The 24,738-nt window shown below is 42.7% G+C and overlaps 1 protein-coding gene across 6 annotated transcripts in view; it reads right to left on the bottom strand.

Annotated features, from left to right (window-relative positions):
* The window catches only part of OCIAD1 (OCIA domain containing 1), a 28,755-nt gene extending 4,351 nt beyond the window's left edge, over positions 1 to 24,404 (bottom strand). For 2 of the 6 annotated variants that reach the window (XM_008055619.2, XM_008055620.2), the window contains exons 1-7: positions 24,218 to 24,346; positions 22,421 to 22,483; positions 21,840 to 21,920; positions 13,343 to 13,396; positions 7,056 to 7,103; positions 5,906 to 6,041; positions 3,431 to 3,651 (exon numbers count right to left, since the gene is read on the bottom strand). In XM_008055619.2, the coding sequence (XP_008053810.1) occupies positions 3,459 to 3,651; positions 5,906 to 6,041; positions 7,056 to 7,103; positions 13,343 to 13,396; positions 21,840 to 21,920; positions 22,421 to 22,478 (570 nt within the window). In that variant the 5' untranslated portion in view covers positions 22,479 to 22,483; positions 24,218 to 24,346 and the 3' untranslated portion in view covers positions 3,431 to 3,458. Of the gene's footprint in view, positions 1 to 3,426; positions 3,652 to 5,905; positions 6,042 to 7,055; positions 7,104 to 13,342; positions 13,397 to 21,839; positions 21,921 to 22,420; positions 22,484 to 24,213 lie in introns of all 6 variants that reach the window. The other 4 variants (XM_008055617.2, XM_008055618.2, XM_021711174.1 and 1 more) reach the window with 3 other exon arrangements.
* Positions 24,405 to 24,738: the final 334 nt, after the last annotated feature.

Raw genomic sequence — 24,738 nt, 5'->3', positions numbered from 1 at the left:
GTGAATAATCAGAATGTTTCACCAACATAACTATATATTAAAGAATGTTTCCAACCATAATCTTGTATTTGGCTAAATGTTTACTACATTCATACAAAGTGAGGATTTCCATTTCTCCTAAATAGTTCTAATATTATTCCAGGGCTTAAAACTAAATCTTTCTTGCTAAACAAAAGGACAATGTAAGAAAAAGTATTGTGACCTTAAATTGGGTTAAACGTTGCATTTCATTAGCAATAAATAATTATGGAACTCATTTTCCTTCACCATACATCCTGTTTTTAGAAATTCTGAAGTAGACAGTGTAAACTTCGGGAGCCCTGGGTTCTAACATTCAACCACCCAACCATCAATGAATGTCCTTGGGCAAATCACTAAGCTTCTCTGAACCAAGAAAACCTTGGTTTTCTCAACTGCAAACTACAGTAGTTTGACTAGATGATCTCAAAGTTCCTTCCAGGTCTAATACCTTTTTACGCAAAAGAAAAGTATTTTACTGTTCTAAAATTCTGTGACAAATAATGAAAACATAAATCAGAAGATTGGAGAGAATCTTTTCCACTCCTAAAAGCCAAATGGCAGTATCCTGCACTGTGCAGACAACAGAATTTACTGCCTGGTAAAGGCCATCAAGAGCTGGAAGGAATAAGAAAATGCAAAACAGCATTGACTGAAATCTACCTATAATAAGTCCTAAGTCTAGTAACAGCTCTGAAGGAGTGCCCTCTACTTTGAATTATTAGTAACTCTTTGAATTCCTGGTAGGAGAAAGCAGTACTGAAGAGGGCAAGTGGGACTTAACTCAGAGGAGAGGGTGCCCTGGCAAGGCAGGCCCCTGCAGCCCACAGGGAGCTGAGAGCAGCGAGTGACTTAGAGCAGGGGCCAGCACATGAGCCGTGCACAGGGAGACAGCAGCTTGGAGGACGGAGGAGAAACCCTAAACAAGGGCCATGCGGCAGGCTGTGAGTAACACCAAGGGCTCTGTGTTTGTTTGTGAGTGGAGAAGAAATGATATGACATGGAGTTTTCTAACACAAACAGTAGGAGGGCTACAAGTCATCGTGAGGAGAGTCAGTGCATGTGGTAGCACAGCAGTCCCCCTGAACCGCGGGTCTGCTTTCCACAGTTCAGTATCAGTGGTCCACAGTGGTCCGAAAATATTAAACAGAAAACTGCAGAACCGAGGCCTGAGTTTATACTGCGAGCTGTTCTGAGTAGCCTTGAGATCCCATGAGGGCCCGCCCCACCCAGGACATAAGTCACCCCTTTGCCCAGCAAGTCCACACTGTCCACACAGGAGTTGCTTAGCAGCTGCCTAGGTTAGCAGACTGAAAAAACACATCATATACAGGGTCTAGATTGCCTGCAGGTCTGGGCATCCACTGAGGTCTTGGAACGTGTTCCCGTGGATAAGTGAGGACTACTGTGCGAGAAAAATGGATTTGAACTTCAGACAGGGCAAATGAGACACAGATGGGCAAGGCCGGCAGCCTGTGGAGACAGGAGAGTGACTTGCACCCTCTGTCCTCAGCGGCCTCCCCGTCCCTTTCTGCCTAATTTGACAACGTCTTTGCTTCCAACCGTTCAGGAAAAGAAAAAAGGAGCTGAGGGCTAAGAGCCCTTGACAACACCCTCCTCCCACCTCTTCTACAAGGCTAACACTCATCCTGGCCTGACTCTGCAGCAGTGCTGTGTCAACACAACCCTCCACCATGACAGCATATTCTACATTGACACTGTCTTACACACTGCAGCCACCAGCATATATGACTGCTGAGCCATTTTTGAAATGCAACCACAGCAAGTGAGGACTGAACTCTTAGTTCCATTTAACTTTAATTTGAAACATCACATATGGCTGGTGGCTGCTGTGTCTTCTGACCCAAGTAGATGCCTTCTGCACCCTCCCTGCCCCACCTCCACTTCCTCCCTTCCAACTGCACGCCCTCCTTATGCCTGGCGACGATCCTCCCTTTCCCTCTCACTGGTTCAGATTGACAGTCAACGTCACCAAGGTCCATAATCCCTTATCCCAACCCTTGGGACTACATATTTCACAATTCAGCATTCTCGGGTTTTATAAAAACAGTCCAGGACACTCCAGGACACATGCCCCAAATTACTCAATGTTCATTCACTCAGAGGCCTGTGGCAACAAGTTAACAATCACAGCCACATGTACACAATGAAATCAAGAAAAAAAAAATACAACTTCTGTCAGCTGAGGTCAGGGACTGCCACCAAATGAGTTTAGTTCAGATTTTATTACCAGTTTCATTATTAAAAAACAACAAAAAACCCTTTTTGATTTTCAAAGCTTTCTGGGTTTTTAGATAAGGAACTATAGACCTGTACCTTTTTTTTTTTTTTTGAGTTGGAGTTTCACTCCATCGCCCAGACTGGAGTGCAGTGGCACGCTCCCGGCCACCGCAGCCTTGACCTGCTGGGCTCCAGTGATCCTTCCGCCCCAGCCTTCCAAGTAGCTGAAACTACAGGTGCAGACTACCACGCCTGGCTAATTTTTTTTGATTTATTGTAGAGATGAGGTCTTGCCAAGTTGCCTGGGTGGGTCTTGAACCTGCAGGCTCAGGCAATCCACTCATCTCGGCCTCCCAAAGCGCTGGGATTACAGGCTGAGCCACCGAGCCCGGGCCGACCAGTACTTTTCTAACCCTTGCCTTTTGCTGCAGACTAGCCTGAAGGAAGGAAAGGCACTAAGGTCAGTTCAGAGTCTAGCACTTGCCAGGCACTGCCTTGGATCTCATCATCTAATTCCCAAAGGCGCTTAAGCCAAGTCACGGGGTCTCCATTCAGGCAACCAAAACACTGAAGGGTTACAAAGTACTGTTTACTTGCCCAAGGTCACATAGCTAGCAAACGCCAATCAGGGTTCAAACCCAGACCTTAATCCAGAGTTGACCCAGCTGTGCCTCCACATGGTCTTCATAGCTAGCATTTACACAAACAGCACAAATCATCTCACATGTATTTCCTCACTTGACAAGAGCTCTGTAAGGCAGGGAAGTATGATTGTTCTTCCATTACAGACAAGGAGCCAAAAGTCTTTAACCTTGGCCTCTCTGGTGTAACTTTTAAAGCCTTTCTGGAAACCTCTGCTTCAACCTATCACTTCTCACAGCTCCATTAACCTGGCCTCAGTATTTTAAACTGGGGGATATATTAGTCATTTATCCTGACACATCTGTTTTTCAGGGCCAAGAACTCAATCTTATTTATCCTACTTGCTCCCTGCCTAGCAGGGACACTGACTGGTCCTCAAAAAAAGCTGAATAAATGAAGAAAGAAACAAATGAACAAAGCAAACAAACATGCTGGGTAAAGGCTGAAGAATGAGTTCAGGTTGACACTGATGACAGGACACACAGGTGACATCCAGCAGAAAGGGTCATCAAATAAAGTTTATACATACGTTGGACCATAAAATGCTGAAACTCAGTTCAAGAGAAGTTTCTACCTTGGGCAACATGATCACTAATACCCGTGGGAGCAGACTCATTCACAGAAGCACTGAATGGAATTGGCTCATAGTGCGGGAGTAGCTCTCTCTCCATGCTGTCTGCTGCTGGGGATGTCCCAAAAGATGACTGACCACTCACAGTGGAGTCATATCTTGACTTCTGAGAATAGTGCCTGTAAAAGAAAATCATATTAAAAAAATGAGTCACTGCCTATACCTTATTTAAACAAGTGTTAAGGTATAGAAACAAGTTATTTAATTTCCAAAATAATAACTGCAACATAATTATTTATAAGAAGTAAAATGTAATCTTTCTGCCACAAAAACATTTTAAGAAGTCCTGACCCACCTACACAATTGTCACTCAGAAATTGTCACTTAGAAATTGTCACTCTTTTGTTGTTATTGAGACAGGGTCTCACTCACCATTACCCAGCGGCACAATCACAGCTCACGTCGCCTGAAGGGGCTCAGGTGATCCTTCTGTCTCAGCCTCCCGAGTAGCTGGGACTACAGGAAAGCACCAAGCCAGCTAATTTTTTCTACTTTTTGTAGAGACAAAAAACTTGCTATTACCTAAGATGGTCCCAAACTCCTGGGCTCAAGCAATGCTCCCCCCTCGGCCTCCCGGAGTGCTGGGATTACACGAGTGAGCCACCTTAATGTATTAATAGTGACCTTAACAGTCACTCTTAATATAAAGAAATGAAAAACACTGTGTCCAACTTTATAGATATTAGGCTTTAGATATTATTTTAATGTGTTTTAAGATTCTTGGGGGGAAAAGGTACTTCACATCAGGACCAATTTTAATCAGCATGCCCATTCCCCACATCAGTGGGGAAGTTACTTCTAGTTTTATAACTAGAAATCCATATAAACATTAATTTAAGACCAGGTGTGGCGGTTCACGCCTGTAATCCCAGCACTTTGAAAGGTCAAGGCAGGAGGACTACTTAAGACCAGCAGTTCAAGACCAGTCTGGGCAACATAGCAAAACCTTGTCTCTATAAAAAAAAATTAAAAATTAGCCAGACATAGTGGCATGGGCCTGTAGTCTCAGCTACTGTGAGACCAGGAGGTCAAGGTGCGATGAGCCATGATTGTGCCATTGCACTCCAGCCTGGGCAACAGAGTGAGATCCAGACTCAAAAAACAAAAAAAAAGAAGTTTTTTAAAGCTTTTTATTTTTTTCTTTTAATTGCAAGTAACATGACCACGTTACATGAAGTTTGGAATAAGGGGGAAGAAACCCCTGTAAACGACAACCATTTTCATTATCTACTTCTCATATTTTTGGAAGTAGATACTTTTCTTCAGTCAATTTACATGTAGTTTGATACTCTACCATCTTCAGTTTATCAGAAGCATTTCCTCATGTTCAGACATCTTAATCTATCTTAAAACAACCTCACAATGTCCCACTAATAGATCTTAGTTAACCATTCCCCTTCAATAGACATTATGTTGATCTCAGTTTTTCTCTATTAAAAATAAAGTTGTAAACAACAACTCTCTGCCTATAGCTTTGCTCTTCCTTTGACTAGATTTACAGAATTTAGTAAAAACATCTCCAAGATTCCAAATGATATGAATCTCAACATGCTGACAAGATGCTATCCAAAACATTCACACCAGTTTATATTAGAAATGTATTCAGTACAGCACTTGGGGAGGCCGAGGTGAGAGGTTGCCTGAGCCCACAGGTTCGAGACCAGTCTGGGCAATATGGTGAGACTCTGTCTCTACAATAAATCAAAAACTTAGCCAGGCATGATAGCACGCGCTTGTAGTTCTGGCTACTTGGAAAGCTGAGGCGAAAGGATCGCCGGAGCCCAGCAGGTTGACACTGGGGTGACAATAAGCGTGACACTGCACTCTGGGCGACAGAGTGAGACTCCAACTCCTCAAAAAAAAAAAAAAAAAAAAGAAAATGTATTCAGGTGCCAGTTCACTCCAGAAATTATTTAATCAAGAATTAACTACTATTGCTAATATGAATCCAGGTTATCAAAACAAACAATCTCAAAAAAATTAGGTAAGTGTTTTCTTCAATTCACTCCCATACTACTTCAATTCATATTCTCTTTTATTTATTTGAAGGATTAAAATGAAAAACTGAAATCTGTTGAGATGGAATTGATGTCAATTTGAAAATTCAAAACAGTAAAATACAGTAACCAAAAGTGTTTGCCTAATTGAATTACGATGAAATCCTTTATTCTGAGACATGTACTCCCAATAGTATGTGATTCTATATTAAAATAATGGTAGCCAAGTCCTGCTCACTTTGTAAAGCAAACTACCTTCAGCCTACAGCAAATGGCAGTCTATCAGGCAGTGCTTCGTGCTCTGAACTACAGGAGTATCTAGTTGTTTGTTAAAAATTAAACATCTTACTTAAATACCACAATCTGGCCTACCTACCCAGGTGGCGAGGTTCGTCGTGCCTGTCCTGACCGCAAGGCTTCTCCAAGGGGGGAGTTTTCCAGATTCTTGAATTTCTCTTGGCAAGTCTTCACGTAAGAAAGCTTTCCAGCAAAGTATCCCATGATACAAGCAACTTATTTGTAAAATCAAACAAAAAGTGTGACTGGACATGCCTTTTAGACAAACATCTTTTCTAAAGAACTTTCTCTTAAAAATCATGATCCTAAATATGTCTTTGGTTTAGAAAGACTGAGATTTCCTAAAATAATGGTCCAAGTGCCACAATTTGAATAAGCATTTATAGACATATTCTATGGATATAATTCATTTTCCTAAAATAAAACAAGCCAAAATAAAGCTGCTATGAATCAATTCTAGTCACTATATGATTAACATGCACAGGAAAGACGTGGTTACAGCATACTGGAAGGAGGGATGGGTAAGGGTCTAAACCTCAATTCTGCTTCCAGCCTGGCCGCAGAAATTCAGACCACTTATTTTTCAGTAAAACGGGGAATCATTTGCCCATCGAATTTCACAAGATTGTTTTAAAACTAAAATTAAGAGCAACAACTCTGTTAAAGTAATAAATTACACAGCATAATCTAAATGTGACAATTACTGCATCATGTGTCTGTTTCCGATATGAGAGAGACTAACCTGCAAAGACTTATGAAAGTCTCAGGTGCTTCTTTAAAGAACAATTTAGCATCTTTTTATTAGCCGTATTGCAAAATGTAATAAGGTTATGCCTGTTTACATTTTAAAATGTAAATTAAAGAGCCTTCTAAAATGAAGCTTAATTTTAAATATACATTATATTTGATTAATCAGAATATCTGCACAACTTTATTTCCCTATAGTCAGACCAAGAATTTATTTCTAATACTGTATCTTTATAAAATGAATTTCAAATTAACAGTTCCATTACATTGTGGGGAATTTTTAAAATGCCTCTTTCAAGTAACTAATGATTTTGATGCTAACAGTATCCAAGTAGCCCATTTAATAAAAGGCTTAAACAGATTTGTCAGAGCATAGAACAACATTAACTAATGAATGAGACATGATAAAACATTTGATAAAAACTAATGATCTTTTTAAAGTAGAAAATAGTTTAAAAAATTATAGTGTTGTTCATACTTACATATAAGTTTAGGGATGGAACCATATTTGGGATGACTTGAAAGTATTCCTAAAGAAAAGAGTTAAGGTATTTCTGAGCAACACTGCTAGAGAGAAAAAAAAAATCAGTACAGACAATCTTTAAATATTATCTGACATAAACTCTTTTTTTTTTTTTTTTTGAGTTGGAGCAGAGGTCCTCAAACTTTTAAAACAGGGGGCCAGTTCACTGTCCCTCAGACCGTTGGAGGGGAGGACTATAGTTTAAAAAAAAAAAAACTTTGAACAAATTCCTTTTTTTTTTTTTTAAAAACTATAGTCCTCCCCTCCAACGATCTGAGGGACAGTGAACTGGCCCCCTGTTTTAAAAGTTTGAGGACCCCTGAGTTGGAGTCTCACTCTGTCACCCAGACTGAAGTGCAGTGGCCGCTCCCGGCCACCGCAGCCTCGACCTACTGGGCTCCGGCGATCCTTTCGCCTCAGCCTTCCAAGTAGCCGGAATTACAGGCGTGTGCTACCACGCCCAGTTGATTTTTTTTATTTATTGTAGAGATGAGATCTCACCAAGTTGCCTGACATAAACTCTTTTTGTGACCCTAGAGAACTGGAGAGTCAAGTAAATTCCATAGCAAGAGAAATAAAGAAAATCCAAAAGACTCCACAAACTTAGAATAAGTGAATTTAGAAAGATTACTTGAAGGCCAGGTGCAGTGGCTCTCACACCTGTAATCTCAGTACTTCACAGGCCGAGGTAGGGCAGGGCCTAGTGGCTCAGCCTGTAATTCCAGCACTTTGGGAGGACAAGGCAAGTGGATTGTCTGAGCCAGTGGGCTCAAGACCTGCCCAGGCAACTTGGCAAGATCGCATCTCTACAATAAATCAAAAATTAGCCAGGTGTGGTAGTGCATGCCTATAGTTCCAGCTACTTGGAAGGCTGAGGCAGAAAGATCGCCAGAGCTCAGCAGGTTGATGCCCGGGTGGCTATGAGCATGCCACTGCCTTCCAGCCTGGGCAGCGGAGTGAGACTCCGACAAGAAAAGAGAAGAGAAGAGGAAGAGAAGAGGAAGAGAAGACATATACTTGATACAAGATTAATATACAAAAGAAAAAGTGGGCTGGGCTCGGTGGCTCAGCCTGTAATCCCACGCTTTGGGAGGCTGAGGTGAGTGGGTCGCCTGAGGCCACGGGTTCAAAACCCGCCTGGGCAACTTGGCGAGACCTCATCTCTACAATAAATCAAATAATTAGCCGGGCATGGTAGCGCACGCCTGTAATTCTGGCTACTCAGAAGGCTGAGGCGGAAGGATCGCCGGAGACCAGCAGGTCGAGGCTGCAGTGGCCAGGAGCGGCCACTGCACTCCAGTCTGGGCGACAGAGTTAAGACTCCAATTCAAAAAAAAAAAAAAGTGTTTCTATATACCAACAATAAACAAACAAAATACCACTTTTTAAAAGATACAATTAATTAATAGCACCAAAAAAAAAAAAAATCCAAAACCCAGGAACAAATCTCATGAAAGATCTCTACACTGAAAAACGACAAAACTTACTGAGAGAAATAAAAGCCAAAGAAATGAAGAAACATACCATGTACATGAATTAAAAAGACTAAATACTGTTAGCAAAGGTAATGCTCCATAAATTCACTTATAAATGCAATGCCATCTCAGTTAAAACCAAAGTCTTTGCAAAAATTGAAAAACTTATTCTAAAAATCACATGGAAACACATAGGGCCAAAATAGTTAAGAATTCTGGAGAACTGACAACCTCTAGAGAGCAAGCCCTGTGTACTAAAGCTACAGTAATTAAGGCAGGCTGGTGTTAGGAGCAGGCAAACTGACCAGAATTAGCAAAGTCCAGAAATCTGATTTACAACAAAGGTAACACTCATGACAGTCCTTTCAAAATAGAGTGACGAGTCAGTACATATCCATAAGGGGGAATGTTCCTTGATCCCACCTCATACAACACTCAAGAACAATTCCAGATGGCTTCAAAATGTAAATAAGGAAGATTTAAAGAGCTTATAGAAGAAAGCATCAGAGGCCATCTTTGTGCCCTGAGAAGATCCACAAAAAACACTCATCAGGAAGAAGAAATCTAACAAGCTGGGCTCTACCAACAGTAAGAACTACAAGTGAACAGAGTGGGAACAAGGAAGCCGGGCTCGGTGGCTCAGCCTGTAATCCCGCGCCTTGGGAGGCTGAGGTGAGTGGATTGCCCGAGCCCGCGGGTTCGAGACCCGCCTGGGCAACTTGGCGAGACCTCACCTCTACAATAAATCAAAAATCAGCTGGGCGCGGTAGTGCGCGCCTGTAATTCCAGCTACCTGGAAGGCTAAGGCAGAAGGATCGCCGGAGCCCAGCAGATCGAGGCTGCAGTGGCCAGGAGCGGCCACTGCACTCCAGTCTGGGCTACAGAGTCAGACTCCAACTCAAAAACAAAACGAAACAAAACAAAAAGAGTGGGAACAAAGAATCACAAGTGACGTAACTGACAAAGACTCACTTCCAAAATAGAGAACTCTCACAAATTCCAAAGGAGAGAAACAAGCCAATGAGAAGTGAACAACAAATCTGAATGGCACGTCACAAAAAATGATGCATTTTGCGGCATCAACAAAAGGTCCTCAACGCCATCATCTCAGGGAGATGCAATTAAAACACATAACTGTTCACTCATCACAAAGGTTAAGACACAAGACACAAAAATACCTAGTACTGGGAAGAATGCAGACGTATAAACTGGTACAAATATTTGGCAGTATCTACTAAAGCTGAATAGACACATAAACAATCGGTGACCCAGTAAAATGTCTACCAAGAGACACTGTGTTCATCGCAGAACTAAACTGTAAATGTCAAAATTAGAAACCACCACCTGCCAACATACAGAAGGACAGATGAACTGGGGTGCCTTCACTCAGAAGAAAATGACATGGCAATGAGAATATCCGTAAGACAGAACCCACAACTCCCTGCAGCAATGTGGATGAACCCAGGTGTGCTGGCAAAACAGCTATCATGTACAAACCTCTGATTTTAATGCCTGTCCATTTCCAAGGTGTAAAGCAAATGGTTTAAAAACCAGCTCACCAAATTCCTAAAAATGTACCAATCAGTTCTCAGGAGCCAGGACAAGCCAGTTCCACCATACCACTGGATGTATCCAACAATGTTGAAGTAACCCACACAAAAGAATACTTCAGTGTCAAGTACAACAGAACTCATCTGTGCTGTTCCCTCATTTATATCACAGATAGTAAGCAAAAGAAAAAGGATGTTCAGATACCTATATCCATACATTAAAAAGCTGTTCAGTCGGGCTCGGTGGCTCAGCCTGGAATCCTGCGTTTTGGGAGGCTGAGGTGAGTGGATTGCCTAAGCCCACGGGTTCGAGACCCACCCGGGCAACTTGGCGAGACCTCATCTCTACAATAAATCAAAAAAATTAGCAGGGCATGGTAGCGCACGCCTGTAGTTCCAGTTACTTGGAAGGCTAAGGCGGAAGGATCGCCGGAGCCTAGCAGGTCAAGGCTGCGGTGGCCAGGAACGTGCACTGCACTCCAGTCTGGGCGACAGAGTGAGAATCCAACTCAAAAAAAAAAAAACTCAAAAAAAAGTCATTCACTCGATTAGTTATTGACCACTTACAATACAAAGGCAACATACATATGGAAGCAGGGATGTAACAGTAAACAAGACATTCTCTTTACCGCCAAGGCGTTTACAGCTGACAAACAGTATAGTGTGGCTGCTGTACATCCACTCAGATATCTGAGCATCTACTTCATGCATGATGCATCCCCTCTGTCAGTGCTAGAAGTGGCCTGTTTTCCTAAGTAACCAGAATGGAGGCAAACAGACTTGCTGAAAGCAACAACACTCGACACAGGGTCACACTAATGGTAGTGACAGTAGAGAAGGAGACAGACAGTCCAGAGAGACATTCAAGTGCTGGGACAGAAAACAATGGCTGCACAAAGCTAACGAGAAACAGAAGTGAAGGATGGTGTCTCTGTTTCCTAGATGGCAGTGATGCCATCCAGTCACAGGAAGAAAAGGGGGAACTGGCTTTGTGGAAAATGATGAGTTCCATTGAAGAAGCCTGTAGAAGGCCATCCATGTGGAAGTATCCAGAATATGGCAACACCAGCATTTCTGGGACAAGTGGACAAAGGAAACCCAGACAAGAATGCAAGCACCAAGAGTCATGAGTTTTTGTCTTTTAGCGCTATGTATCAAAAAAAAAGTACATGCAGTATATAGCACACACTTGAAAACACTCAAAACGACTGAGGAGCTGCCCAAGCAGGAGAATACTGAGGATGGGCCTTCACGGAGCCAGGAAAAAGAACATTCCAAGAAGAACTGGCTCAGACTGAGTAACGCTGGTCAGAACAGAAACTGTCCGCCATATTTACGCAACAAGGAGGCTGTGTTGGTCACCTTTCACAAAGCTCAGCTATTAGGAGAACATATGGAGACAGTGTACAACACTGAATGCAATAGATCAGAGTAGTAAAAAGTGAAGTGCCCACCCAGGAAGTCTGGCTTCCAACACAAGGCAGCTGGGAGCAGCTGGAAAGGCAAATAAGGGAGGATTTTTCCTTTTTATGTTCTCAAGTTAGAATAGACCTGAGCACGTTTGCATGGTTTTATAGACCAGGAACAAAGAGAGAGGGGGCAGCTAAGCCCATGCTGAGCATGACATGCTGTGGATGAAAGCACACACAATCAACCCTCTATATCTGTGGGCTCTGCATTCATGGATTCAAACAACCACGGATTGAAACATTCAGGGGATAAAGTGCATCTGTGCTGAACAGGTACAGACTTTTTTCTAGTCATTATCCCTACATAACACAGTACAATAATGATTCACACAGCCTTTACATTGTATTAGGTACTGTAAGTAATTGACAGATGAAAAGTATCCAGGTAGATGTGCACGTACGCTTTGCTGTGTCATTTCACACAGGAGCCTGAGCTTCCATGGAGTTTGGTACCCTTGCGGAAATCCTGGAACCAACCCTCCCAGACACTGAGGGACCACTGAACAGAGCACCAGGAATTCTGGTTAAATACAAAATGTCCTGGTGGATTTCGAATTATGTTCCTAGAGTCTCTCTCAGTCTTCACCCTCAAGTTGTCCCACATCTCCAGTTCCTGAGTCTCTAATATTCCTCCCATAACCTAATCCAAGCGGAACCTCTCCAGGCTCCCTGTGAGCTATTTCATGGAGCTGTCGTGCTTCCCACATGATTCTGCCACTGGCCTCAACAGTCCCCTGCCTGTTCCCCCCAGGAGTCATGCTTATTGTTCTCATCACCAAGTTCCTCCTCTCTGAGAGATTCTTCCTTCTCTTTAAATCCTGCCCATCCTTCAAAATACACTTCTTTCAAGAATCTTTTCTTGATTATAGGAGCCCTACAATTCTTCGAGTCTCCACTGCACAGTCGAGTACCTTATTAAGTATTTCATTAAATTTTCTATTTGTTTCAACATGTGTTTAAGTCGATTTGTTTCCTCAAATGAGTTACGAGCAGCTCTTAAATTTCTTCTGAGTAACTCCCTGCCCCGATGCCCAGCTCCAGTCATTATTAGTTAAACTGCACACTGGATTAAGACAGATAAAACAGGCTGAACAACGACACTCTAACCTCTCCATTCCTAACTCCCCATGCCAGTTTTTCCTTCAAAGCAATATGACTAAAGCGGATTTTTTCCCCACAATAAAAAACCAATCTCCATCTATAAAACACCTTCGTCTTAAAGAACATATAAATGCATATATAGCTTATTTCCATATTTAAGATTTTTGTCATAGTAGTATACCGTAAAGAGATCCTTTGGGTACTCCTTAAACAAACTTTTAACCCCCAAAATCCTTTGATCAACTGGTTGTGTCAAGACTATCTGTAAGTACTGCATGTCATCCAGCTAATGTGAAAAGGCTAAAATTTGCTATCACAGTCACATTTTGGAGGGGCTAGTTAATTAAAAGAACAGGCCTGGAATGCCACCCTTCACTGGGACACTTTCCCATTACCAGGTAGACAGTTCATGAAGTCAATGCAATGAGCAATTCTACTGCTCAGAATGTTCTAGCACAGGACGGCATCAAATTCTCAAGTCATATATCTGAGTCAGAGGAGAGGGAGAGGGTCCAAGAGACAAAACTGTTCTAACACTGGAGAAACTCACCAATGATATTTAATACAATACGTTATCTTTGCTCTAACTAAACGACCACAAAAAAACATGGTATATAAAATACTAAATAAATTCAAAGTTTAAATACTTACCTTTACTAATTAATCCTTGAGTAATCAGCATACTTGTTGCAGCCAAAGGAACAGCTATAGGAGAAAAAAGAGCTTGTCAACATCAAAAGAGATTTTGTCTTGAGTTCATTAGGAGATAAATGAATATCAATGAAATCATCTAGGAAGTATACTGCATGACTAAGATCTGTAAGAGACTTCCATTTTTAAAAGCTGTACTGTATGAATACAGTCAGTGGAAAAATGAAAGGAGCATTTTAAATTTAAGAAGATGTCACAAAATATTATTTAAGAACCATTTAGATTTAGGTACAAAATAGCCAGTCACATCATCAACTAAGACTAGAAGCTACTTCTGAAAGTTAGAGAAAGGAGAAAAAAAAAGTCAATGAGGGAGAGACAAGATGCAAATTACAGATAAGAGCCAATGAGTAATGACTGAATTCTAGAAGCCATGCCAAGTGCCTCATGTGTATTTCCTCATTTAGTTACCACATTTCTTTCTCTTTTTTTTGAGTTGGAGTCTCACTTTGTCGCCTGGGCTGGAGTGCAGTGGCACTCTCACGGCCACCCCAGCCTCGACCTGCTGGGCTCTGGCGATCCTTCCAAGTAGCTGAACTACAGGCACACGCTACCATACCCAGCTAATCTTTGATTTATTGTAGAGATGAGGTCTCACCAAGTTGCCCTGGCTGGTCTCGAACCCACAGGATCAGACAATCCACTTGCCTCAGCCTACCTACCAAAGTGCTGGGATTACGGGCTGAGCCACCGAAGTCGGCCAGCTGGCCGGCCGGCCAGCTGGCTGGCTGGCTGGCTTCCTTCCTGGCTGGTTTCCTTCCTTCTTTCCTTCCTTTCTCTTTTTTTGAGTCGGAGTCTCACTCTGTCGCCCAGGCTGGAGTGTAGTGGTACACTCACGGCCACTGCAGCCTTGATCTGCTGGGCTCAGGTGATCCTTCCACCTCAGTCTTCCATACAGTTGGAACTACAGGCACAAGGTACCACGTCTGGCTAATTTTTAAATTTTTATTGTAGAGATGAGGACTCACCAAATTGCCCAAGCTGGTCTCAAACCCATGGGCTCACGCAATCCTCTCACCTCACCCTCCCAAAGTCCTGACATTATAGGTGTGAGCCACCACACCTGGCCACATTTCTTTTTTTAAAGGCAAGTTGAAATCCTCATTATTTCTATAAGGTAGATAGTATCATTACCATCCTTTTAAAGGAAACTGAAGCCTAGAGATGTTAGAGCACTTTGCTCAAGGCTATATAGACAGTTCCACAGCAGGTCCCAAATTCTAATGAAATCTGTCTGATATCAGATCTCAAGTTTTAAGCTCTGTATTACACTGTATAAACTAAAAGACAAAATGTATTTGACAGTGGCTGGGGCAAGAACACAAAAGCACATAATTTAAATACTAATGTTCTTTTTTTTTTTTTTGAGTTGGAGTCTCACTCTGTCACCCAGACTGGAGTGCAGTGGCCGTTCCCGGCCACCGCAGCCTCGACCTGCTGGGCTCTGGCGATCCTTCTGCCTCAGCCTTCCAAGTAGCCAGAATTACAGGCACGTGCTACCACGCCCGGCTGATTTTTTGATTTATTGTAGAGATGAGGTTTCGCTGCCCAGGCGGGTCTCGAACCTGCGGGCTCAGGCAATCCACTCACCTCAGCCTCCCAAAGGTGCGGGATTACAGGCTGAGCCACCGAGCCCGGCTACTAATGTTCTTTTAAACCAATGAACTCTTTAAAACAATATGAAAATATTATATCCATATATAGGGTCATAATGCAGAGTGAAAAAGTCCAAAATGCTCATCATTATCACAAAGGTGATCCTAACTTTAAAAAAAAGATGAATCACTATTCTGTACACCAGCAGTCTAACGGGAATTTTTTTTAATGATGGAGTTAGATTTTTGGCTGACAAACCTTATAAGCAACTTGGTCTGGGAACCTGACTGGTAAATAGTTCCCTACACTGACACACATGAGGTTCACTGTGCCCACACTGTCTGTTCAAACACAGTTAGCCAAACACCTGCATTCCTTCTGGGAGTCCAGAATTTTGGTATCTGTGAGGTTGAGGGTTCCTACTTGACCAGCCCCCAGTAAAAACCACAGACACTGAGTCTCTAACAAGCTTCCCTGGTAAAGAACACTTCACACCAGTTGTCTGATCTTGTTACAAGTAGCTTTGTAACATGTCCTTTGTGACTCCACTGGGAGAGGACTCTTGGAAGCCTGGACCTGATTTCCCCTGGATCTTACCCATACTCCCTTTCCTTTTGATGATTTTGATTTGTATCTTTTCATTGTAAATTATTTTAAATTTAAATAGCTACATGTGGCTGGTGTCCACCACACAAGACAGTGTTGTTCTAGACCAGGGGTGGGCAAATACTCTAAAAAGAGCCAGATGGCAAATATTTTAGGTTTTGTTAGCCACTCAGTTTCTGTCCCAAATACTCAACTGCTATTTTAAAACAAAAGCACCCAAAGACAATCCAAAAACAGTTGAACATAACTGTGTTCCAATAGAAGTTTGTTTATAGATGCAAAAGTATGAATTTCACGTTATTTTCACATGTATGAAAAATATTCTTCCTTTGATTTTTTTTTAACTATTTTAAAAATAAAAACAATTCTTGGCTCATACGTACAAAAACCAATTTGGTGCAGGGGCTGTAGTATGTTATGGTCTAAACTACACACAAGTAATTTGAGACCCACAGTAATTAAGACATTTGAATTAACAGTGATTTCATGATGAAAATTCATTAACTTTGGAATGGGGAATTAGCTTGGCCATCAGACCTGCTTTACAAACCCTAAGGTTTGAATCTGTGCTATCCTACTTACTAGCAGATTTTACCTTTGCTGGAAAAATGGTTTCTTTAATGTTGGCTGGTTAGAATGCCTTCATGTATTATCGTTTAAGGTTATGAAAAGGACAAATCCCTTGTAATTATAGCATCAGTGCAGTGTGCAATCATTTCTCTCCATCAGCATGGCTCAAAGACTGCATCTTGAAATAGTGAACAATCACATAAGGATAAAGGCCCTGAGATCGTGGCTATCTCTGCAATGGACACAGATTTCCCTGTCAAACACTGAGAGTGACCATCTAACAAGATTGTAGCTCTAGTTCTGCCATCCCACAACAGTATCTTTGCACGAATTTCTTAACTTCTCATGCCACGGAAGGGTAATGGCTAAGGTCTCGAACACACGTATTCTATTTTATGTCACAGAAAAAGACAATGGTAAACTTGAGGCCAGGCAATTAGGTAGGCACAGTGAAGCCTGCCTATAGCCCAGCTGCCAGGAAGGCTGAGGCGAAAGGATTGCATGAGCCCATAGTTCAAAGCTGCAGTGAGTTATGATTGTGCCACCGCACTCCAGCCTGGGCAAGAGAGCAATCCCTTTAAAAAAAAGGTCAAATTGAAAGGGGCTTCCAAGATTATCCAGTCTTCATCCTCAACAGAGTAAACCAATACCCAGAAAGGACAAAGTCATATGCTCAAAGCAACACAGTTGTTTAGTTTGTGGTAATGCTAAGATCAGACCCCAAGTCTCCTGACTCCCAGGCCAGTGGCCTTTGCCACTGCATTATGGGACTCCTAGTCCAAAATCTGATAAGTAGCCTGTTTCTTTAGGGAAATCAATAATGCTATTCTGAATTATTGGCATGATCCCAAACTATACCATGTACAAGGACCTCTACAATTTCTTGAATTCCTCTCTCCTCACAAAAGCAAAACACTACTGTAAATTTATAATTGTTTTCAATAGATTTTTTATTTCATTAACCACAATAACACTAACAGCCACTTAATAAAGAGAACAAACATGTATATAATTATGTTAGTTAACTGAATTAATCACCATAACAATTCCAGGAGCTAGGTAGTTCTGTATTCTACAGATACAGAAACTGACACACAAAGACAACAGAAATATGCCCCAAATCTCACAGCTAAGATGTGAAAAGGCGAGGCTCAATGGCTGGGCCTGTAATCCCAGCGTGTTGGGAGGCCAAGGTGAGTAGACTGCCTGAGCCCACAGGTTTGAGACCAGCCCGGGCAACTTGGTGAGACCTTATCTCTACAATAAATTTTAAAAATTAGCCAGGTGCCGTAGCACACACCTGTAGTTCCAGCTACTTGGAAGGCTGAAGCGGAAGGATTGCCAGAACCTAGCAAGTCGACGCTGGGGTGGCCATGAGTGTGCCACTGCACTCCAGCCTGGGCAATGAAGTGAGACTCCAATTAAAAAAAAAAGATGTGCTAGGCTAGGTGGCTCAGCCTGTATTCCTGCACTTTGGGAGGTTGAGGTGAGCGGACTGCCTGAGCCTGCGGGTTCGAGACCCGCCTGGGCAACTTGGCGAGACCTCATCTCTACAATAAATCAAAAAATTAGCCGGGCGTGGTAGCGCGCGCCTGTAGCTCCAACTACTTGGAAGGCTGAGGTGGAAGGATCGCCAGAGCCCAGCAGATTGAGGCTGCGGTAGCCGGGAACATGCCACTGCACTCCAGTCTGGGCAACAGAGTGAGACTACAACTCAAAGGAAAAAAAAAAAAGACGTGAGGAGTTGGGATTGGATTTTAGACAGTGGGGCTTCGAAGTCCAGGCTCTCATCACTCTCAGACTCTCATTCAAAAATCAGTAGTAAACATGCAGAAGCTATTAACAAAATCTACCACTGATGCAAATATGAATTCATTCACCTTTTCAGTCACTCCAGAGGCTGAGAACCACTGCTAACATGTAATACACCATGAACGGACTCATGTACAGACCCTTTCATGACCCGTGTGTCTGGGCAGACATACTGGTTCTGGGTTAGTGGATAGGGCCCAATTTTAAGCAACTAGAATGCTTTCATAATTATGTTTTAAGACTAATAGTATAGAAACAATGTCATCTTACAGAAAGAGAATGGTTCCTAGAGCAACAAGTCTAATTTTAAATAAGGATGAATATATTTAACAGATCTAAAAAATATGTAAAAATTATCTTAGTAAGTTTTTAAATATATATTCCTAAGTGCTTTCATCATTTTTCTAGTAAGTCACAAGCTGATGCTCTCCAAAGTAACATGGTTTTCGTTATTCACTTATATAAATATGTAAACATCATATACTGCATAGAAGACCTTATTTGAAGATACAAATGTTAAAGTACAAAGTTCCCTAGTGTTTGACTATTAGCTTTTCCTGATAATTGCATGTAGAATTTCTTATCATCTGGTTACAACAAGATTCTACGTTTTTAATATCTGATGCTGTAATATGCACCACACCTAGGTTATGTCTGTTTTAAGAGACAAGCACTACTTATTAATACAGTAAATTTTTGCCTGCTGTAATTTCCCAGCAATCTAGACATGGTATAAAACTAACAGACTGTCTTTCAGCCTGTCCTTATTACATGCCTTTTGACTTTTCAACCTGCAACTTACCTGTTTTAATACATATAAATTACTATCCCACTAACAAGTTAGGTGTCCTACCTATGAATGGCTGCTCATTAATGTATTTTTAACAATATTGCTGCTACAACTGTTCCAAATGTCAAACATGTACAATATCATACATGTATCAGCCAGATGGAAATCTGTAACCTTAGTTGCTATTTAGCCCAAAGTCCAACATTACAACATTCCCAAACCCCAACAGACTTGTCTTTTTCTTAATCCGTGTCACCAAGACTTGAAGAGAGATTATTTTATCTACTCTGCGCAACCCTCAAAGATTAAAAACACCTGCTGTCACAGTACACCTGAGTTATCTGAGAAATTATTCTCATTCTATGAGCCATGCAAAATCTTTACAAGTTCTTGATTCATGATGAATATGCATCCCAAACAATCCTTCTCACCTGGAGGTAGCATTACCACCGAATTCTCACTCAGGTTCTTTCTAGCGGAGCCTGAAATGTCTGTAAGTCTCTGAATATGGGAGTGAGATAAAATAGCATAGATTCTGTCAGAGATCCCGCTGTCTTCTTATCTGCTCTCTTTGTTGGTCCTTTGACCACCACTTGCTTGCTTATTCATGGTACTACCCAAGCCGCACCACTTATTCCATCATTCCCAACTAATAGTGTGACAGATACTAGTACCAGTTTTGTGCTTGTATCTTTACACTTGATTCTTAAGTACACAACAAACCCTGATCTCTTATGTATACCTTTGTTCCTATCGCTGGTTGCTCACACATCATCCACAACAGAATATTGCACCATGAACTCAAAATGTCCAAACTAAACTTATTTCATCCTTCAAACAATAACTCATTCTAACTGAACCTTTTAATCAATAATGTCATAATTACAGTCTCCTAAGCTGAATACCTTGAAACTATTACTTGACTCTTAACTTTCCTTCATTTTTTTAGTCCAATTTTTAAAAATCCAGCAGGGTATGGTAGTTCATGCCTGTAACCCCACCACTTTGGGAGGTCAAGATGGGAGAACTGCTTGAGCCCAGGAATATGAGACCAGCCTGGGCAACACAGCAAGACCTCATCTCTATTTCAATTATTTAAAAATAAATAGGCCAGGCGCAGTGGCTCATACCAATAACCGTAGCACTCTGGGAGACCAAGGTGAGATGACTGCCTGAGCCCACAGGTTCGAGACCAGTCTGGGCAACTTGGCGAGACCTCATCTGTACAATACATCAAAAAATTAGCCGGCCATGGTGGCGCAGCATGCCTATAGTTCCAGCTACTTGGAAGTCTGAGGTGGAAGGATCTCCTGAGCCCAGTAGGTTGAGGCTGCAGTGGCCATCAGCCTCAAACTCCTAGGCCCAAGCCAGCCTTCTCAATAACTGGGACTATAGGCGCAAGTCACCTAGCTCAGCTAATTTTCTGAATTTTTGTAGAGACGAGATCTCGCTGTGTTGCCCAGGCTACTCTCAAACTCCTAGGCTCAAGCAATCCTCCTGCAGTGGCCTCTCAAACTGCTGGGATTACAGGGGCAAGTCACCACACCTAAACTTTGACTTTTTGTAGAGACAAGGTCTCGGTGTATTGCTAAGGCTGTTTTACACTGCACCCTCAATGAAAGTCCTAGGCTCCAATCAGTTCAGCCTCTAACAGAGATCTAGGGATTACAGACTGCCTCTATTCACTGTACCTTTCATCTTAAAATAAAAAGCTCCTCCACCGTTTCTCTTCATTCACCTTGAGTCCTATTAGTTGTTGGAAATATCACTTACTTAATAAAGCCTTTTTTAGCTAATTAATTCCAATTAATTTTATCTTTTAAAAAAATTCTTATTTCAGTTACACGTTTAATCTTTCTCTAAGTGTCTCACGCAGTAGCTATCTCAACCACATCATAAAACTACTTCACAACAGACTGCTTTTTTTTTTTTAAGTTGGAGTCTCACTCTGTCACCCAGACTGGAGTGCAGTGGCATGCTCTCAGCCACCGCAGTCTCACCCTGCTAGGCTCCAGCAATCCTTCCACCTCAGTCTTCCAAGTAGCCACAACTACAGGCGTGCACTACCATGCCCAGCTAATTTTTGATTTATTGTAGAGACAAGGTCTCGCCAAGTTGCCAGGGCGGGTCTTGAACCCACAGACTCAGGCAATCCACTCATCTCAGCCTCCCAAAGTGCTGGGATTACAGGCTGAGCCACTGAGCCCAGCCCGGACTGTGCTTCTTAAAGCCTATCTGCCAAGCACAGCATCTTGTATGTTGCAAGCATACATACCAGGCTAGCTGACGAAAATGTACATCCTCCTTAACTGCTTAAGTTTTCCATTTAAAAAAAAGCCATCCTGCTTTTTTGTTAGAACTATCTTACCAAGTAAAGCAATACCAAGGTTTCATTCAAAATTAAGATTATATTATATGTATTGCTTCAAAAAAAAATCTCTATTTAAAAAATAAAATCTTGATAAATAAATTCTATCTTCAGAAATCAGGAGCTGACAGTATGATAACATTTCATAATGATAAAATAGGAACTAACCTGTTCTTACTATGTAATGGTTCAAGTTAGGGTTAGGGTGATCTGTGATTGTGCCACTGCACTCCAGCCTGGGCAACAGAGTGAGACCCTGACTCAAAGAAAATAAATACATAAAACATAATAGCGAGGCTTTAAAATCACAAGTTTCTGTTTCAGAGAGACCTGGCTTCAAGTACAGACATCATGACTTACCCCTGTGTAACACTAGATATCTCATTTAACATCTCCAAACCTCAATTTCTTCATCTGAAAAGTGAGGGTAATAATAGTTATCAAGCTTATTGGGTTGTTTTTCTATAAACTAAGTATATGCAGTGAATGTTAGCTATTACTATCACCAACAAAACTACCTCATGGTTTTGGAAAAAACTCTGGAAATAATTACTTGAAAATGTGTATAATTCTTATATCTTCTTAACCAACCTCCTTTACCAGCAACCACACTATGCCAATTTGTTCTATATGGAATCATTATAATTTAAGGTTCAAATAGGTAAAAATTACATTGATCAGAAATCTGAACTCACATCTGAACCAGAAGCTCTCATCATTGCATTCGGCGAAGACTCTCCTCTCTTCCTCTGTTGGAATGTAATCAGCCCCTATGTCTTTTTCCAAAGAAAAGAGGACAATAGTAAAACACCTATAATAAAACTCAATCTGAGAAATTAGTTTAGACAAAATATTAACAATTTTTTTTTAAATCATGTAATGAAACAAGTAATGTGGCTTTTAAACTTTTAACAAACTTGAACTTAAAACAGAAGTTACTGCTAGTCAGAACGGACTACATAGGGCCCGAGCATAGTGGAAATGCAGGAATAATTACGAACCATTTCAACATAGCACAACAGAATCTTTTTTTTTTTTTTTAATCAGTATTTTTTATTATGGTTTTGTGGGGTACAGTTAAGGGTTAGGTGTACAATTACGTTTCATTCAGGCACCCTGTTACAACAGAGTCTTAAACAAGTGTGGGGCCCAGTGCAACTACACGGGTCAAGTGACACACCCACAAAGTCAGCCTAGCTGTGACCGCTACTCAAGGCAGAGAAATTTCCTTTACACAGAAAGTGCTTCAAATTATAAATACTTAATAGATAATTACGGGGAATTGGTCTTGGAACTTCTGCATTCGGCTCTCGAAAGTCAGCCCTCCCATTCATCTCTCCTGTATCAAAAACATTTATATGAATTATTAGAAACTCATGAGATACGTCAAAGTAAATCAAGATGTGTGACATAATAAAACTACTAGTCTACACGGCCATCAGTCAACAAATGCTTACGAAACACCCACATCTTAAGTACTTGGCATAACAAAATAGTTAGCTAAATGAAAAAAAATAACAGACCTAATTAATTTGAAACGAGTTATTCCTGTGAAGTTCCGTGGTTTGTTTCTGTTTTTGAGTTGGAGTCTCACTCTGTCTTTTATAAGCATTTATCAGCTGGCAATATCAAGTTATTTTTAAAAATCAATTAAATAGACTTATTTCCTCCCATGCTAGTTTATCTCACATTATTCTACGTTTTGGTCCCTTCAGAAATCTATGCCCATTGATTAGGATACTTCCCCAAAATAGAAGAGGAAAAAAAAAATCAAGTCATTTCTAGGTTTCCTTTTTTTTTTTTTTTTTTTTTTTGAGTTGGACTCTCACTCGTCACCCGGGCTGGAGTGCAGTAGCACACTCACAGCCACCACAGCCTCAACCTGCTGGGCTTAGGCAATCCTTCGCCTCAGCCTTCAAAGTAGCTGGAACTACAGACACAGGCCACCACGCCGGGCTAGTTTTTTTGTGATTTATTGTAGAGATGAGGTCTCACCAAGTTGCCCAGGCTGGTCTAGAACCCCCAGGCTCAACAATCCTCTCATCTCGACCTCCCAAAGTGCTGGGAGTTAAAGGTGGGAGCATTGCCTGAGTCCAGCGGTTTGAGACCATCCTGGGCAACCTGGCGAGACCTAGTCACTACAATAAATAAAAAAATTACTGGGGCGTGGTGCCATGAGCTTGTGGTTCCAGCTACTTGGAAGGCTGAGGCGGAAGGATCTCCTGAGCCCAGCAGGTCGAGGCTGCGGTGGCCGTGAGCATGCCACTGCTCTCCAGCCTGGGCAACACAGACTCCAACTCAAAAAAAAAAAAAAAATTGAGATAATCATCAGGAAACATACCGCCCGCCCACAAAGCAGTATTAAACGATAAACTGGAGGAACAAAGAGGTCAGACTTTCTCCCTGCGGTGCAAAGACAACAACAAGCTTGGAACTCTCCAAATCTCCTTCCTCCCAAGGAAAAAATTATGCGTAACATCCCAAGAATATACGCTTTTATTTTTTTAATTGGTTTTTGTTTTCACCCGTCTCTAGGGGCTTACAGACCAACGGATTAGCTAACTGCAGGACGTCTACACCGGACCAGGACCATCCCCACTGTAAAGACGAGGTCCATGGCACGCACGGGAGGACGCGCCCTTCGCCGTCACTGGGGCGCAGGGAAAGGGACAAAGCAGGTGCGCCGCACCCACGGGGCACTGTGCTGCCCGGGGAACCACTTTTCCCTTAAAAAAAAAACTCATTAGGAACTCCCGCAAGGGCACCTTCCTAAAAAGCCCATAGATCGCGGAGACCGGCGAGGCCCAAACAAGATGCCGAGCCTCTTCGTGCCACAATCCAGAACGGGTCTGGCCCCTCGGCCTGAGGCCGCCCCGCTAAGCGACAGCCCCGCGCCTTTTCCTCCCCCACCGCGACCCGCCCGGATCACACCCTAGACACGAGCCCCCGCCTCGCCGCAGCCCGCACGCAGTAGCCCGAAGCCCCGCGCAGGCAGGAAATGGCGGAAGGTGCAGGCGGCGAGGGCGAGGGGCGAGCGGTGAAAAGCACGGGCCTTCTGCGTCACCTCACCCACCTCCCGACGACAGCGGCAGGCGACGGCGCGGCGAGCCCAGGCGACCAAGGGCAGAAGGCCCAGACGGGGACGCGGGGTGGCAGGGAGGGAGGAGAACGCACGGGGCCGCGGTCTAAGGGAGGGGGCGGACGGCGACCCGCCGTCCTGGAGTCGCCCAGATACGGGAGCAAAATGACCGCGACCCGGAAGCACTGTCTACCGACCCCAGGAAGTAGCGTACGACGTTGCCCACGGCGTCTAAGAGCGAACAACCTCGGAATAGACGCGCGCACCGGCGTCTGTCGGCCCCGCCCTCCCCTGTACGTCCCTCGGTCTTCCGCCCGCAGGCCGCGGCGCTCCGGTGCTGCACTGCGGCTGCGCAGGCGCGGCGGGCTGAAAGCCCGCCCCCTCCCTGTGTCGCTAGGGGCGGCTCGAATTTGGGCCGTTGTTACGCGTGTTTCTTATCCTCCCGGGACAACGCATAGCCAGGAACTTTCTGGAGCCCCACTTAACTCTCCCATTGTTGAGAGTTAACGACTTTT

This window comes from Carlito syrichta, unplaced genomic scaffold, assembly GCF_000164805.1.
Source record: "Carlito syrichta isolate Samal-C Ts95f unplaced genomic scaffold, Tarsius_syrichta-2.0.1 Scaffold301894, whole genome shotgun sequence".
In the NCBI taxonomy this organism is placed as follows: Eukaryota; Metazoa; Chordata; class Mammalia; order Primates; family Tarsiidae; genus Carlito; species Carlito syrichta.
This window is presented reverse-complemented; position numbering and strand designations above follow the sequence as displayed.